This window comes from Aplysia californica, unplaced genomic scaffold (assembly GCF_000002075.1).
Source record: "Aplysia californica isolate F4 #8 unplaced genomic scaffold, AplCal3.0 scaffold01209, whole genome shotgun sequence".
Classification (NCBI taxonomy): Eukaryota; Metazoa; Mollusca; class Gastropoda; order Aplysiida; family Aplysiidae; genus Aplysia; species Aplysia californica.
In genome coordinates this window covers 123,439-142,049 of record NW_004798479.1, presented here as the reverse complement: position 1 = coordinate 142,049, position 18,611 = coordinate 123,439, and the positions used below count along the sequence as shown (strand labels likewise).

The 18,611-nt window shown below is 36.8% G+C and overlaps 1 protein-coding gene across 1 annotated transcript in view; it reads right to left on the bottom strand.

The window, feature by feature from the left end:
- The window catches only part of LOC101861927 (serine/threonine-protein kinase Nek9), a 31,310-nt gene that overhangs the window by 2,178 nt on the left and 10,521 nt on the right, over window positions 1-18,611 (bottom strand). Inside the window, exons 6-23 of the mRNA XM_013090300.1 lie at window positions 17,911-17,960; window positions 17,238-17,319; window positions 16,420-16,524; window positions 15,704-15,877; window positions 14,429-14,503; window positions 11,780-11,842; window positions 10,865-11,009; window positions 10,429-10,626; window positions 9,002-9,048; window positions 8,122-8,283; window positions 7,483-7,588; window positions 6,840-7,001; window positions 6,376-6,549; window positions 5,616-5,666; window positions 5,254-5,280; window positions 2,291-2,520; window positions 803-991; window positions 372-431 (exon numbers count right to left, since the gene is read on the bottom strand). Coding sequence (XP_012945754.1) covers window positions 372-431; window positions 803-991; window positions 2,291-2,520; window positions 5,254-5,280; window positions 5,616-5,666; window positions 6,376-6,549; window positions 6,840-7,001; window positions 7,483-7,588; window positions 8,122-8,283; window positions 9,002-9,048; window positions 10,429-10,626; window positions 10,865-11,009; window positions 11,780-11,842; window positions 14,429-14,503; window positions 15,704-15,877; window positions 16,420-16,524; window positions 17,238-17,319; window positions 17,911-17,960 — 2,100 coding nt within the window. The remainder of the gene's footprint in view (window positions 1-371; window positions 432-802; window positions 992-2,290; window positions 2,521-5,253; window positions 5,281-5,615; window positions 5,667-6,375; window positions 6,550-6,839; window positions 7,002-7,482; window positions 7,589-8,121; window positions 8,284-9,001; window positions 9,049-10,428; window positions 10,627-10,864; window positions 11,010-11,779; window positions 11,843-14,428; window positions 14,504-15,703; window positions 15,878-16,419; window positions 16,525-17,237; window positions 17,320-17,910; window positions 17,961-18,611) is intronic.

The window sequence follows — 18,611 nt, the reverse complement described above, 5'->3', positions numbered from 1 at the left end:
CAATTCTAAATAGATAAAAGTCCAAAATATAGACATGTAATCTGATGAAAAAATAAAAATTCATTAAGACAAAGCTGGCGATAAAACCCAGGCTCTAAAATTTTTCCTAACTCATGTATAAACACCAACTATTTGCTTTTACCTTTCCGTGGGGCTTCTGTTAATCTTCCTAAACCCATCAGTACACAGCATCCTGGAGTGCTAATTGAAAATCCAAGTGAGCAGTTGAAGAAAGTTCTTAAAAACTCAAAAGCTATAGTGCAAGACCTCATGCTGTATCAAGACTGCACATAAGTAATTTCAAATTTCTATTCTGACACCATGGTGCAGATTGCCCTCCCCTAGACTGTGAACAAGTTTATGTACAATACCTTCAAGTTTTCCTCCTCGAGCTTGGCCACTCTGGATGTAAGAAATGCCACAGTCTCAGCCTAAGGTGGAAGGGGGGGCGGGAGGGGGGGTAACAAAAACAGTCGATTCAGACAGTCTCCACAAACAGCATATATCAGGTTTTTTAAAAATATTTTCATTATAGTATATATCGTTATGTACTTAATTTATAAATTGAAACAATAGGTACGCCATGTTCCCTTTCTGAGTCCTAGCTCAAATCCAAAAGAAAAAAGAATTAATGTTTCACTCCAAAACTCATCATAAACGATGTTCAAAGTTTCAAATCAATTTATTGCTCAAATTGTCCTCTCAATTTTCTTAGGTCATGAATTTTTGTTAGGCCTATACTGTCATTGACTCTGACATGGGACCTTTAAAATGTGGTGTCAATCAATGAATAAACACTTACGTCATTAGAAGGAATGAGTAGTTTAAGATCGGGTGATTTGATGGGGGGTAGAGCATTAGCCACAGAAAGCTCAGGAACATGAGGCAGGGGGGACGGCTTTTCTCCTTTGGGTCCCAGAGGATGTGCATTCTTATCCCACACAATGGGGGAAGGTGTTGGGAATGGGATGACCTCTGCCTCATTGAGTTCCTGGAAAAGAGAATCAAAAGCACATATTCCCACTTCTGAGCATGCACACACAAGGGCACACACACACAAGGGCACACACACACACATACACACACACACATGCACACACACACACAAGCATGCAGACACACAGACACACACACACACACACACACACACACATACACACATAAAAGCCACACACACACACACACACACACACACACACACAAATACACACACACACACAGTCAAACGCACACACACACAAAAAAAACACATGCACACAAAAAAAAACCCACACATAAATGGTTATATAATATTCAATTTATTGGATGATGATAACTTGTCTTAAAAAATCAATTAACTACATCCAGATTGCTAACAAAAGATCTGAACAATCATGTTTTTACTTCCCAAATGAGCCAAGTATCAAAACCAAACCATTCACTGTCATTATATTGAAAATGTGCCTAATACCTAGATTTTTTAAAAATCACCCACAACTCCAAGTTTGTCAATACAAGGGCTATAGGCATAGCACTCCCCGGACACGGCCTATAGTATCCATGAGAAAGCGATTTGAATGTGCTAAGGGTAACAAAAAAGACTGGGACTGAAAGCAACACTGTAACCAGTACATGTATAAAAGCACTTGGAGAAGAGAAGGAAATGACCTTTACATTAGCTAAGCATGAAAATGAAAGAAACAATAGACTGACAACATAACTGAGTAGACACAAGAGCCGCAGAGATCCAGGCCATTCTTCACAACCAAGGAAAATAGAGCAGTCAGGTATACATATCATTTGTGTGCGTGCCTTGAGAAAGGGCCCAGTTGTCGACACTTTTGGATATTAAAATAAAGGTACTTCTTGTAACAAATTTAATGCTGAACACACTGATTTTTATATTTTCCTAATATCTTGAGTAGTTTTAAAGATACGCCGCCTTTAGTAACACAGGGTGTAAAAGCAAAGTTTGGAGAAAAGCCCAATCTCTAGCACATTTTTAACCTTTGGTGAAGTACATGTTGCAAAATTTAGACTTAACATAATAGGACCCTTTCAATATTTTATTAAGAAATGGTTAAACTTGTGTTTTCTAACGGAACTAAATTTTGGACCAAGTTTGACTTTTTTAGCCTTTTCTTCCAGTTGCTCAAAAATAGCTTTATTGGCAACAACTGGGACCTTTCTTGGGGCTCACACATATTTCATTAAGGCGGCACTCTGAAGACTCTGCCAAGGGCCAACAGCACAGACAAGATGTATCCCCGCTTAAAGAAAGTTAAGGTTTCACAATAAAATCTCAGGTTACCTTTTCCAGCCAAGAAGGTATGGGGCTTCCTCTCCCTGTGCTGGCAGAGCTTGGCCTAGATCGTGGAGGTGTGAACACATCTGGGGAGAACTCCCTCTTCGCATCGACAGCAGCAATGTCCTCGGGGAGGGCAAAGTCACTAGATGTATCGGAACTTACAGCATCTTCTGGAGCATGAGGTTCATCATCTGGCCCAGAGTCAATGGAACCAGCCACGGTCTGAAGGGCCACTGAAACATATAATGAGGGAGGGAATAGGTGTGGGGGGAAGGGGGTGGACAAGATGATTGTGACGACAAGCAGGAATATTCAAGAGACGTATTTGATGATATTAGCCAAATGTATTTTTGACCCTGTTTCACTTTGCTCCCCTTGAGGAGGGAGTTCAGTGATCCAGATCTCGGGAATAATCCCTCCTGATTTTTGTTAAGTCTTGTGCTCAGAAAGGTAAAGGAATGTGAGAAGCTGGGACATAGACACAACAGGCTTTACACTTGACCTGGTCCAAGTTCTTTATAATCCGATAAACAACGTAGCAATAAGCTATATTTCACTGCCACTCATGTAGCCATCAAAATGCCTCAAGGTCATATGTACACATGACTAACAGAAGTCGACACTCAGGGCTTCACCTATGAATATGTTTAGTAATTATCATCGACCACCTGTTCAGGTGTACTTCACCCAAAATTTTGACAATTTTTAAAATTCTAGTTTCTTAATCTGAAGTATTGGTTGCATGCGTTCGAAAAGTATTTTGTTGAAACTCAAATTCTAAATGTTGAAAAAAGTAACAAAAAAAAAGACACCCAATACAAGATCAATTTTTTAAAAAGAATAAAACAGGTTTTATTTTCTCTCTCCCGGAGAATGTTGCTTTCTGGGTTTAGAACAGCTGAACAGCCTGCCAATGATATTCTTCAGACACAGTACAATGTCATACTAAATCCTTTTAAATTTTTCAATGGGTGTAGTTTGGCAGCTGAACTGTTGACATAGGCAATTTCTTTCTAAGAGAAACCATTAGGCCTATCCCATTCTCATTATCAATAAATAGTTGCAAAAAACATATATTCAAAAAGCCATAAAGAAGGTGGGGTGAATGAAAATATGTGACATATGGTTGCGAAAGCAATCATACAGCATGATAAGACACAAATCATTCTTATCACTTTGTTACAATTTTTTAGGGGAGGGTTTTTACCCCCCCCCCCCCCCCCCCCCATATCCCAGCAAAAAGACCCAAGATACAAGATAAAAGTTCTCTCCCACGCAGGAATTGAACTTAGGTCCTCTGCTTGCTACAGTAGAGCGCATGACTGCTACATTACAGGTGTTGGTACCCTTACTACTGTGCCTCTACATGATTTGAATCAGATCAAATGGGCACCTGGTGGACAGATGACACTTTCTGAAGCAAGAAGAAAAGTAAACTTTACATTTAACTTCAGAATTTTTCAGCTTTATTTTGCTTTTATTCAGCATGTTACTACATGGAACATTAACTCAAAAACTGGACGACGGAGAAGCAGGGGAAGATTTTAAAAATGGAACGCTAATTTTAATAGACTGAATCAACAAGCAAAAGAGCAGAAAAAGCTATATTATATGTTTTTTCATTAAAAATGCAAAGCATAGAGATGAAAAAATTCCCAGCCAGAAAATCCAATATTTCAAATAAGCCACAAATAAAAAAGAGAAAAATCGCAAATTTTGCAAGAATCACATTCAAATCAATGAAAGACACAACAGTCAATACTTTAGCAGCCTATAAACATAAGTTAATGAACATGTAAAGCACAACCTTTTAAAAAAACCTGCAACAGAAATATTTCTCTACATTAAAAATTCAGGTTTCACAAACATTTCAAGTGAATGTAAATACAGACTACACTCAATTCTGCCACAACAAAATCTTTTAACTAGCCATGCCAACCATGAAAGCTGAACCATGCTACTACCTGACATTGAAAAGTAAGATGATAATTTTTAAAGTAGTAAAAAGTAGACAGGGTGAACAAATATTTGATGAATGTTAAAACTTAGATACCACAGCAAAGACAGGGTGAACAAATATATATGTATTAAATTTTGTTGTCTTTATCTGATACAGAGAGAGTGAATGAGAAACATAATAAAGAATGACAGATGATATTCCAAAACAAAAATAATGAACTTCATTTCACTACGTCATGGAAGAAAAACAAAGAGTACAGGCTTTTGCAACAACACACATTACAGCAAGCTATTTTTTTCAAAAAGGGGAAACTGTACTTTCGTGAATACGGCATTACATCAATGGTATTATATTACACCCTCACAGTATAACTGGAAAAAATGGGTGAACTCTGTTTTGTTTTAAAACCATTGCCGAGGTAGGATCTGTCATTTCTCAACAAAAACAAGGAGTCTGTATTCACAAAAGTAGTATAAAAGTACTAAGGGTTAACTTTTGTGTCTATTCTCAATATTTAAACAAGACAAGCTTTTTCTGCATTCTGAACATTTTTCAAGAAATTAGTTACACTCTTAGAGCATAACAGCTTCAATATTATATTCTTCATTAATGCTACATCTGCTAATGTTTTTTGTTGCGCTAATAATATTTATCTAAACGAAATATAATTACCTACAACATCAATGCTAGAGTAAAACTTTAAAAGAGAAAGATGAAAAGCAAAATCCCCACCCTCCTATCCCTTTTCTCTCCGTCCCTCTTCTTTTTTTTCAAAAGAAATAAAATATGCAATTTTCAAAGAGGTATGTATCTGAGTTTCTGATACTTTCTATAAAAGAATAGTGAAATCAAAACACCGGAACATACACCATAATAAACTATCAATAGGCCACCAAAAAAGAAAAGCATTTACAATGCAAGCGTTGCACAATACCATATACACAAGGTAAATTGCCAGTCATGCACATGCTGATTTTGATCACTCATTTGCATGAAAAACAAATACCTTTTTTTTCTGAAGGTGGCCAAATTTCTATTCGCAAAAAAAGAGAAACGGTGCATATAGTATTAGCAAAAAATTGACATTTCATCCACATTTAATGAATCTAATAGAGCTTTCACAATCAGAATTTCATTTAACATCAACAAAAATGTACTAGAGACTAAAATAGTCGGTCAACATCAGACACCAGTGACTTGCATGTCTGTGTACTAAGTTTCACTTTACATACACATGAGATAAGATATACTCAAATATTTTTCTCTAAAATGCCCTATTACAAAAACACCAAAAACAAAAGGTTAGTATTTAGAAATTTTAAAAAATTAATGCAAAAATGCTTTTCAAAATTGAGAAATAATACTTACGCTTTGGGGATGATACCCTTGATTTGAGAGTCTTTTGATTTAAAACTTTTTCTGAGGAAGACAATCCAAAACCAAAGTGAAAACATTATTAATTGGGAAACTCCTAAGCGTGATCTGAGTCACTTTCAGTACTGGGTATGAGATAAGCAAGACAATCCCAGAGGGCTAAGTTTCCTCACATTACTCACAAATTTCCAACTGTTTTGATCATTCTCATTTATTCTTTTTGACCTCATTATTTCACTTTGTTGTTATCAGTGGTAGATGAACGAAGCGATTTACTCACACTTAACTCATTTCACACCTAGTAAATTTGCCAAGAACAGTATCCCCTGCCCAAAGAAATGTTCAAGTTTTCCAACAAAAAACATACATGTGATCATATTTATTCGATGTTTTACAGGCATTTTTTCAAACAAGGAATAGCCATGCGAGGCCAGCTAGAGACAAATGATGTGCACAAAGAATTCTTGTGCAAGGTACAAAATGTGTTACCAAAACTAAACAATAGGATGTAATATCAAAAATGATTTTAAAAACCCTAAATCAAGCCAAGATTTTATTACTTTAGTAAGCTGTTTTTCACTTATTTTCCTATTGTCAATGTCTACTCAAAGTAAGTGGGGTGATTGGGGGGAAGGGGGGGAGGGTTTTTCACTGGACAAACAAGATAAGAATGAAAACCAAATTAGTGTGATTCAACAATGTCATTGTAGGAAGGAAAGGTCATACCATAAAGTCCTTCTAGTGCATGCCTTACCTGCAATAATGAGAGTGTTCCAGTGCCTGCAAGACATACATGAGACCAGGTGCATGGACCCAAAAATGGGTCTGGGAAATGCTGTACACATGCTATTGGGGCCAATTCCTTGATCTGTGAAGTTTGCACCAAGCCGGCCACTTTCACCATTTCCCCAAGAGTAAATCTGGTTTTCTAGAAAAAAACAGGAACAAAACTTGGATGTTTAAATTAAAACTTTTGTATGACTAATAGTGTACTAATAACTCATTAATTATCAATACAATAAATGTTTTACACAAGCTATAATAAGTTAGATTATGAAGTGGATTATTCAGGATTTCTGTGCATTCACATCGACTAACATCTGTTTTTAAAAGTCTCACCTTCCCTCTCTACTATTTACTTTTATAAATATCCAAAACAAGGTCACAAGGTCTTAGCTTTAACATAACGTAAGATGTGGAATCTCACTATATTCTTACCATTTGTGGAAGCGACAGTAAACCCATCCCCACAAGCCAGTGTCTCCACGCGCTGGCCAGCCAGGACCCCTCCCACACGACACACCCCAGGACGAGCCTTGAAGTCTCCCACACCCAGCTGACCAAACTTGTTGGAGCCAAACATGTACAGATGGCCAAATGCTGAAAAGGAACAAATGCATTTGAAGATGGGGCTCAAATCAGTCAAAATAAGAAGCAAGCTGTCCTTCGATTTATTGCAATTACAACACGCGCACAAGGTAAAGATCGAGCAGACAATAGATCATACTTTCAGCAGCTCTATATGTCTTTACAACATATCTTGAATAAAAGTTATCACATTTTTCATAAAAGCAATTGGTGAATTTAGAAAAGGAAATTCGTCTTTAATACTATTAAGTAATAACATGTAGAATTGCACCATTTTAATAGTCTAGTAAAAACTCATAAAAATCATTTTTCATTAACATTGCCTCTCTCACCCTAGATCAGGGTATAGGCAGCCATTAAACCGTTTCCTTTTTCCTCCATCTTAAGATACTTTCTTGACATTATTCCATGTCTTCCCACTTTTCTGTAGATCACATGCAATCCCTCACCAACTCACAAAATACTTATTACATCTCTTGACCATGGAACTTACAGTCAATGACCCCTGAGTGGGTTTTCCCCGCTGCCACTACCATCACATTCTTGCCCGTGAGAGGCTTCACAGTGCTGAATCTGTCTCTGTGAGGGATGTCAAATGTCTGAAAATGCATAAAGAGTCTAGATAATTAACCAAATGCCATTCAGATGTTCCAGAATTTTCTGTCCCTGCAAAGCTCGTACTTAGACTCGGGGTTTATTGACTTTCTCTCTTTTTCAATCAAAATAAGTCTGGCAATATATTGTTTTGAACTTAACAATGTTATTGAGAACTTTTTCTCAAAATTCAAGTCTCTAAAGAAAACAACAACAAAAATTAAAAAGGAAATTGCCGACTTTGTTTATCATTAACTCACAAATGTGTTTATTATTGAATCTGAACTCACTCCCTTTTAAAACTTTTTGACAATGTTCTGTGTGGATCATAGACGTTACGATCTTAGAATAAAAGGAATTTTGCTAAATGAAATTTCAGTTTTCATGATTGAACAATTCATTATGATGTAAAAGATTTTAGCCAACAAAGTAATCCTACTTTCTTCTAAAGCCAAAATGAAACATGGTATTGCTTTAAGTAATGAGTTTTCTATTGCAAAAAAGTTTTTTGAATATTTGATGCAGAATAATATTGTACCTTAGCCTTTCTCTTTCGAAGTCCTGACGTCTGGCTATTAAACCCGAGCTTGTTGAACTGGTTACTGCCACAGGCCAGCAGACGTCCACTGGAGCAGAGCAGGAATGAGCTGTCACTTCCTGCACATACGCTCTTTATCTGCTGCTTCACCGGGATATCCACCTGGAGGAGGGATTTCAGTAAGGTGTTGAGTTAAGAGAGAAGCACACTTACACAAATAAACAATAGATTGACTGCATAAAAGGTTGATTGATAACTAGATTCAGCTTATTCATGGTTGATTCAAATATGAAGCACTGAACATGATATTTTGAATTTTTTTGTTGGTTGGTTGGTTGATTGGCTGGCTCATTTGTTGATTGGTTGATTGATCGATTAATCAATTTGTTGCCTGACTGACCGACTGACTGATTAGTCGGCAGAAAGGTTGATGATTCATAGATTGTTCTGTTGTTCATTTGGTTGACTGAGTTAAATTCACTGTTGAGAGGAAGCAAGCTGTACCATAGGTTGACTGTTTTACATTTATATTAAGTTCAGTTCAAGATTGGGTTGAAAGGGAAGCACATTACACACAGCTAGGTAAATTTCTTGATCACACACACACACACACACTCACACACACACACACACAAACACACATTCACACACACACACACACACACACACACACACACACACACACACACTTCGCTCTACTCTATCAGATCACCAAAGACGAAAAAAAAATATAATTCAATTCTCTCCCAGTTGACACATCTCTATTTTCAACAAAACAAAATCAGTTATGTAGTGTTTTAAAAAAGCACATTGACATAAAGAAATAATGTATTAGACAGGATTTAGTACAAACTTAGAGCAACTACGTCCTAGACTTTACCTTTTGAGGTGTGTTGAAATCATCCTCTGAACCTAATCCAAGTCTGCCTGTGGAGTTCACCACACAAAAAACAAATGTGAGGCATCGTGGTGAAATCAGGCATTTGTCAAAATACAGCAATCGGAGAAATTGGTATCTTTTTGCCAGTTTGGACATTTTTTTCGGCTCAACACCTTCTATGTCCATTCAAAAACACATTTATGCAAAGATTTTAAGGAAGAACGTTGAGGATTAAAAGCACAAAAAATATATAAATTTGCAGTTTCCAAGGACTCTTAAGCTATGAAAGTCACCAAAATTTGGCAGCCATTTTCTCGTTAATTTTACATCTGAAACCAGGTGACCTCACCTCCTTCAATCGCAAACATCTCAACTTCTATTCAAGATAAATGGATATTTTTTTCAAAGAAAGCAAGGCAATTGAACAACCTTTAAGATGATACCAATAACTCCATATGCCCACAAATTGACAAGCGCCTGATTCCAGCGCCATGACACAAATATGAAATTTTCACAGGATACACATACCCCATTCAGAACTCAAAACATCCAAATGGGATAACCAAATGAAGCAAAAGTCTTCTCTCTCGAAAATAAAGAACACATACAGAGAGATCGACTCATTAATGTCAATTAAAATCACATTTACATACCTTAACAAACAACACAATATAAAATTACTGTAAAATCTACTGGTGCTCTGAATATCTCATTAACCTGAATGTATGAATGTGTTTACCTTATTGGAAACTTAATATTCTGAGAACAATCGACAGGAAAATGAGTATTCCTTTTGGCTCAATAAGTAGTGCACTTTCTACCTGCGTATTTCAGAATACATCACTTAAGAGCACGGCTAATATATTGGAAATCCTTATCAAAGACTCTCGGTAGAATCAGGTCCATAGCAATAGCATGAATTCAAGACTGAATTCAGGATTTCTTTTGAGAGAATGCCACAATTCATAACAAAGTATAGATAAGAAAAGATTCTTGAAATAAAGTCTCCAAGGGTTAAACTAAAGAGTTCCCCTTCAGCACCAGTATGACTTTCCAACACAGTATTATGGTAACCATATTTAACTGACACATACCAAGATGAGACAGGCAAAGAAATAAAGAAGTAAGAGCAACTATTGGCACTGAGCCCTGCCTGCATTTCATAGAAAAAATAGAGAATAAAATGGTTCTGTCACCTGATACAAATGTCACCTAGCCAGCCAGCCTTGAGAGCCTATAACATCAAGTACTAAGGCTATAAAGGAAGAGGTAGACCATGCAAAAGACGGATTGAGAAAGTCAAGGACACCCTGAAAAATTATAATATCCCAACTGAAAGAGCTTCAGAGCTGGCCAACCATAAAAAAAACTGCATCTCCCCTCGATGTTTAACAGCAAAAGAGGATTGAAAAGTAAAGGAAGTATACCAAACTCTCCCGAGCCCCAAGTGTAGACATCTCGGTAGTGAGTGAGGGCAATCACATGGTTGTCTCCACACGCCACCTCCAGCACCGGGTGGTCCGAGAAGAAGTCCACAACAACTGGGACCAAGACTTCCTCATCTTCCCCCTCACAACCCAAACAGCCGTAGTAGTCGGAGCCAAAAGCATAAAGAGCTCCATCATCTGAAGAGGAGACAATACCAGAGTCAGCATATCAATAGGAACTTATCCAAAGCAAAATAATGAGTTGTTTTTTATTTGCTTGTTTATCCATTCATTGGTTTGAGGTTGTGAGAAGGCATACACAACCATGATCATAAAGTGACGGGGAAAACTAAGAACAGATGATTATTTGTAGTTGCCACCTCCTAAAAGATCTCCAATAAGTTACACAGTTCCAGGAAGTTCGAATTAGACCTACCTGAGACACACAGAGTAAAGTCTTCACCACAAGCAACCTGATGAACTGGCATGCTCAGCAAAGCATCAACACGTTTTGGAGCTTTGTACGAAGCTGTGTCCCCATGCCCAAGTTGTCCTACCATGCCTACTCCTCCCTGGGGGTTCTGAAAAGATAGTACATCAACTCTGAGAAAATGTTGAAAAAGGAAAAGTGAATCTATTCCTCTCACTTCTCACTACCCTTTATGGTGCTGCAAATAATACACATGATTCAATATACTCCAATGTAATACACTTTTCAATTTAAAAAGAAAATAATTTTTAATACATATATTTTAGAAAACAACTTGACTTTTCGAAAGTTACAGAATTATTTGAGAAAATAAAGAAGATCATAAATAAACTAAAGAAGGGAGAATGATGTGAGAAATAAACACTACTTTTATCAAATAGATAGTATACGGCAATAAACAAAACAAAAAAACATCCACACATTAATCAATCTCTTTTCTCCTGCAACAACAATCTTATGTACTCAATTGTATTCTTTTTTTATGTAGGTGTTTTTAACGTACCAAGCGACACAATTAAGATTATTTAGGAGGCAGGCTTCTGACCCTTCCAGTCAGAACCAACCCGGGCTGAGAGGGATATAACATCCTAGCAGAAAGACTAAGATACAATATAAAAATGTTCTCCCTCTTCAGGAATCAAACTCAAGTCTCCTGTATGCCACAGAGAAGCGTCTAAGCGCGGCTCCACAGATCCCAGTCAACTGTATTCTCCCATCTAACAATTTAATAAACAGTTACAACAGGTATATTTTTTTTTTTTATAGTAGAGGGTTTTACGGCGCTCGCAACTGCATAAGGTCATATGAGCACTTACAACAGGTAAAGAAAAAGAATGTTTCTTTAGGTTTTAGACAACTTACAGCCCAAGTGTAGAGTTCCTTCTCAAACGTAATGGCAGCAAAATGACAATGACCTGCAGCAACCTAGAAAGTAGATGCATTTATTGAGCAGGTATAGGAGACTGAAAACTCAAATGTACAGAAGCATAGCATAAACGGACACAGTTTGTTCATACAGAAACTAATATATTTGCCAAATGTTGCAAAGTGACGGATAAGAAATTATACCCAACATTGTAGCTATATGAACGGACTGATTTATTTTATAGTTTTAAGGCACTTGCAACACAATAAGGTCATATAGTGGCAATGATTAGAGGTGCTATAAAATCGGAACGAACATAAAAAATAAGGAGGGGAGATCTGCCGTCGTAAGGGAAAACGACGAATGGTCCAGCGCAGGTAGAGTGGCAAATTTTTCAGGAGAGGCAAAAAACATTTTCATTTTATAACTATTCTATTTTTTATTCTTTTAAGCTGTAATTCACCAGACTTCTGGTTAAGGTGTTCATAAAGCAGTTTCTTAAGTTTGAATGGTTTAAGTTGAAAAGTAGCAAAAGTTATTCGACATTCGTTGTTCTCCTTTACACTGCGCGGCCGCAGGTGAGCCTTGCGATGTATGCGAAAACGACGAATGGTATTGTTCGTCGTTCTCCTTTACACTCATGAAGGGTTATGGGTGTGGGCGATGGTCAGTTGTGACGCATTATTGACAGTGATGACTGTGTACAGGTTACTACAAATAAAAATAAGCCGTATACGAACTAGCTATTATATGTATAAAGTTAGGTGTCTGTTATATCCCAACTGTAACCTGTGAGCGTTCCTCGTTTCCCTTCCTCGCTTGCTTAAATACTACGTAGTCAATGTACAAATAAGAAGTGTTACATACATACACATTTTCAACAGCTTGATTTAAAACTGTCTTTTTCAGAATCAAAGTTTGGTCTCCATGATATCTCTTTCTTGTACAGTATTCTCTTCAGAAGCGAGTTTTACTTTTATTTTCGCTAATTGCAACATTCACCCTTCACGACCAAATTTTAAGGGATCAATAATGTTACAATGTCAATAATACAATCAGATCATTACAAAGTCAAACTTTCACGTAAGAAAGGTAGCAATCTGACATGCTCATATCACAATTGCTCTCAGGAGTGGTAATGTGACACTTTGTAAAGCTTCAGTCGTATTTAATAAAGGATTCAGTTGATTGGAAAAGATACCACCAAGTAGATATCAACAAGGACAGTTTGAATCTGCAAGACATTATTATACTCGATCGTAACGTCCATCAAGTCATAAAGAAATCGTAAAGAAAGACTGTGTCGTCATAATACATCCACTTTTGAAGTTGGACAAAGAAATTTATTCTCATAATGCAGTGTCATTAATTGCTTGGTAATTCTATAATGATGTCAACAAGTGACATGTGCTAGACAAATTGCGGCACTATAATCATCATTGGGATGTAAAATGACTGGACCACAGACTAATATAACGTCAGTCTGTGAACATCTGGGGGACACTAATATGCAGTGCTAATTGATGTCTCCCTAAATACTTTTTTAAACCTCCCATACCCACCCCTTTCCCCCTGTTCTCATCCGTTTTCCCCTCTCTCCCGTCTGCTCTTGTCAATTCATACCATCAGCATAGGCCTAATACGTGAAGACAGATAGAAAGACACACTAAGTGATACATTCTTATAATCCTGGTCGATTGTACTCTGGGGGAAGTGGTGGTGGTGTGATTGTTTGCTAAAAAGGCAGAGTATATTTGTACGGACGCAACAGTGACCTATTATTGTCATTCGTCGCCCATGCCGAATTTGCCTGACCGCCGATCGAGCAGTGATCCTTGACCGATCGACCATTCGTCGTTCTCCCTTAGTGAGCTCTGGCTCAGAGCTAGCCAGTGTACGAGAAACCGACGAACTCTCAATTACGCAACAATGGACTAGGATATGACAACAATTTTTACACCATCAGATGCAGAATTAAATACTCTATGAAATATGTAAAAATTAAAAAATGCAAAAATTTTGACCATTCGTCATTTTCCCTTACGACAGCAGAGATATGGACAATAGATGCTTCGCATTGGAAAGAAGGAGCAAACCACACCAGAGCATCCACCAACCAGCCACATATGAACTGAGAATATAAAATGGCAGGAAGCAGAAAGCCACAAATGCTGAACTTTGGGTAGACATATGTACTTCTTTAAACATATTGTGTTCACCTGTAACAACTTTCAATGTTGCAAGGTCCAAAAGAACAATCTAGAACAATCAAAACAAAATAAAAGGTCTACTTTCTCCGACAAAAATACAAAACCACCTTAGAATACATTTTGAGAGCTACATTGCAGTATAAAGATTACCAGAGGCTTTTATCAAATTTTCTCTCAGCATCAGACAAGAAGTAAAAAAGAAAGAAACCATTTTTATATGCCTTTTTTTCATTACTAGTGATCGTACATTAATCTATTAATATAATCTTATCATCATGAAATAAAAGTATTTTAAAAAGCTATATATAAGCTTGCTTACAAACAAGCTAAAATTATAATTTAAAAAGACATATCTATTAAGAAAGGTGAAGCATTAGTTTATGACAATCCTGTCTTATTGAAAAAGAATCTTTCTAAACATAATGAGCAAGTCACCTGCATCGGACTTTTCTCTCTGGTGAACATCTCAAGCTTTTGAGGAGTCATTTTTCCCCCTCCCCACTGGTAAATCTGTTCAGAAAAAAAAGAGAAAAATGAAGAAAAAAAAAAAAGAGAAAAATGAAGAAAAAAAAAAAAGAAGAAGAACATGGTATCAGCTTGAAAAAGTGCTATCAACAATGTGGGTGACTTTGCCATTCGCCCACTCTCCCCCCCCCCCCCCTCCACTTGCAACTGTTGCATATTCTGCTTTATAATCCATAGGACTGAAACAACTTGTGTGGTCGTTGTTTGGGGGGTTTGCTTGCTTTTTCATTTCTTTTGTCACACTACAGGCAGGAACACTGTTTACCAAATTAGTGGGGGGGGGGGGAGCAAAATCTTTTCTTGAAAGAGATAGTTTTACCCAAATCTGTTTATCTTCTTCAGTTACAAGAAAAAAATCATGAGAAGTATAAAATTGACAAACAACAAGAAAAAATATGCTCATGATGTAATTGGCCTTGATAATGAAAGCTTATAACCAGATCACAGTTTGTTTGCTTTTCTATTTTTAAAAAATAGCTCACAATCCTGGGACAGAAAACAAATGTCTGGTTTTAAATACATGCAAGTGTTTCGACAAATTCCCTTGTTGGAGTCATTTCTAAAATTACAAAGAAAGATAATTATCTACTTTGGCCTGTAAGTAAAGACCAACAATAAACATTTTTCAAATACTAAAATGTTCACGTTTAAAACTGTCTAAAAAGTCCTCAAAAACAAATAAAAACACACATAAAACTACAGAAACATCTACTGCAAGTAATCTGGTCCTTTTACTCTTTTATACCTTGCTTCTTGCTCTATTTCCTTGGAATCTGCATACAAGCAAAACATGATGATGCATTAAACCTTTTTAAGTCTTATGAGCCTAAACCGGCTTTCCCGTCATGTTGTCATACCAACTTTTACTGGCCTTCCCCCTGGGGAGCCATAGCGGTGTTTACCAGCCTGACACCCCCGCCTTTAGTGCAGGCTTATAAATAAGAACATTCCACTTTAAATTTAGATGCTGATGTTCTAGGTCTTTGTATGTGAAATTTCATTGAAATACGCCGCTTAGATCAAAAGCAAAAGCAATTTCTTTGTTACACCCCCTGAACTTCTGAAAAACACTGAAATAATTCGATTCTGGGAAGTCATCCGATGGCCACCATTCTGGTTCTGCTGCGTTGACCTGCTGACCTATTTATGGTGCTAAAAGGGTAATAAATTCAAAGAAAAACATACCTCACACATCTTAGAGGTGACCACAGAGACGGAGTTTGAGGTGGACGCTGCAGAGAGGCGTGTCCTCCTGGTTGTTGAGTTCAGCTCATAAACTTTTTGTTCCATCTTTAAGAGAGAACTGGCCAACAGAGGCCGAGCTAGGAGCTCCTCAGCTGTTGGTCTTTCTTCTGGTTTCTTCACATAGTCAAAATAGCAGAACATTTGAATAGAAGGACCTTCTCAAAGATTTCATTGTTATAAATTAAAAAGATAGAGTCACTGGCAAGAAGAGAGAACATTGAAATAGTGAGTATAGTTCTCAGTTATTATTCGCTAAATTTAATCGGGCTGCAAACAATTACTTGCTGATATGTAGAGACAGAATATGAAAGCAATGGTGATATGAGCCAAGATGAGCTTCACAGACAGAAACACTTTATGTTTGCTGAGACAACACAAGAATAGGACAGCCACCTGAGGGAAGTGTTAACTTGCAAACCTTCATTCTAAGGGGATACAAAACTGAAAAAGATACACATCCAGCCTACTCTTTTAATGCGATAGTCTACACAACAATAAACCTCAAACATGAAGAAGAATTTGAAAGGAAGAATAATGCATGCAAAAGAAAGAAGAGCGAAAGATGAAAACAGATTGGTGTTTGCCACAAGATAAATCAACTCGAATGAAAAGGCTGAACATATGTCCCTAAATAAAGTCAGTGTAAGGAAACAAACCTTTCTAAGCATGATATCGACCAGATTCCGCATTCCATCACTGTAACACTTGTTGATGCCTGTGTGGTCAGATTTGACTATATCCAATGCTAACTTCAGAGGATTCTGTAAAGAAAAATATTGTTTGAGTTTTTCTTTGTCAGGAAAACATTGTGAAAGACAACAATGCTTCTTCGTCATGTCTTACTTTGATATTTTGGTAAATATAACACTCTTTCCATTGAGGTATTCATACACTGCACACTCAAGCTGTCTCTTCTTCGACCTAAAATGTCCAGAAACAAAGGGAGCATAGTCTCATAAAGGGTGTTTAATAAGGCTGAAAAGGATATCAATAATATGCACAAGAAAAGTAAAGGGATAAATAATGTTTAGGTGCGTTCTAAAAAATCACTTAGAAGTGTAAGCACATTTGTATCACTTATCTACACTAGCTCACATACCTACAAACATTCATTACAAAAATTTTTTAAAGACACACTAATGCACGCACACATACACATGCACGCACACACACACGCACGCACACACTTACACGTGCACACACAAACTCACCCACAATCATAAACACACACACACACACACACACACACACACACACACACACACACACACACAAACACTCACACACACACACACATACACACAAAGATATGCATCTCATGCCAACACCCAAAAAAACTTTCCGCAAAAGAAAGTCCAGCTCAATCAGTTCACATTGTAACACATTAAAAAAGAGAAAAAAGAGTAAATGTATCAGTTACACCAGAGCTATGAAAAACTATATATAGTATGACTGGTCTTTACAAGTGACTTACCGTTGCTTGGAAAGTCCTTGATAGGGTCAGCATTTCATATAAAACACATCCTAGAGCCCATATGTCACTCTGGAAATTATACCTTGAAGAGAATATAATTTTTAAAGCCAAAAAAATCATATATCTGTTTAAAATTATAAGCAATCTTTACAAAAGATGCAAGGTGACAATCAAAATGATAGGCATGACAGAAGCAAAAAATGCCAGCAGGAATTAAACAAGGACCACAGCACATTATATCATTAACACTAGGTTTAAAAAAAAAAAAGACTTTTTAAAAAAGGACTCAATGAGAATTAATCTGACACTAAAATTTCATAATGGAATTTCTTTCAAAAGGTTCTTGAACGAAGTACAATTAGTAGCCTAGTTGTCAATTCCACTCTTTGGTTTTTTAATATTTCAGTGTTTATTTTATTTGCTTGAGCCAGAGAGAAAGAAGAATTCCAGCATAATAAAGGCCATTCCCTTGAGAAAACAACAGATAGAAATAACAGACCAACAGGAATTAAATAAGACAGTAATTGTCTCCCAATGTGGATGTAAAAGTTTAATCTCGATATGTTATAGATGCAACAATATGTTACACAGCGCATTATATGCATTAATGAAAAGTCCTACACGAATAATTCTGTATGCCCCTGAGCAGAAATGCATAGCAATTTATACTTACTTTTCACCCTTCATTATTTCTGGAGACATGTAGTAGGGTGTGCCAACAAGCTGTGTTGAAAAAATGTGGGGGAAAAAAACCCAATAATTATGACAGAAAAAAACCTAACACATATTTATGTCACAAAATATATGTAGTGAAAACTTTTTACATCTTAATAAATAACAAATAACTGCTATGTGCAAAGATCTACAGATATAGAGCTTCTTACATAGACCTGAATGACCTAGAACAAGAACAACCCTATTTCTTTGCATGTAGTGGCCATTTGAAATCTCATTCACATTACACAAACATAATTAAAGCATTCATTTCCATGATGATACTGCCATAGTACGGAAGACAAGTATTGTGATTTTTAAAAACAGCAAGAGCACTTGAGAATTAATTCAGCTTTGCTAGATTCACAAATTTTCTATCCTAAATAACAGAAATGGAATGATTGATAATGTCTGCGACAGTGTGAAGACATATTCTGATGACAGTCTGATGAATATTTCTACTGACTGCATCGTGAAATGTTTTGGGCCTATGGCCATATATAAATTCCTGTCCTCCTGCAACCAATCAGAGGTGTTCTTTTGCATCAATACATACATTGTTGCTACACATGTAAAACATTAAAATTTGTCTTAGCAGCATGCACACATGTCAGGAGAGGCTGGACAGATGGCCAGCACATACGTTGTTGTGTGTGTGTG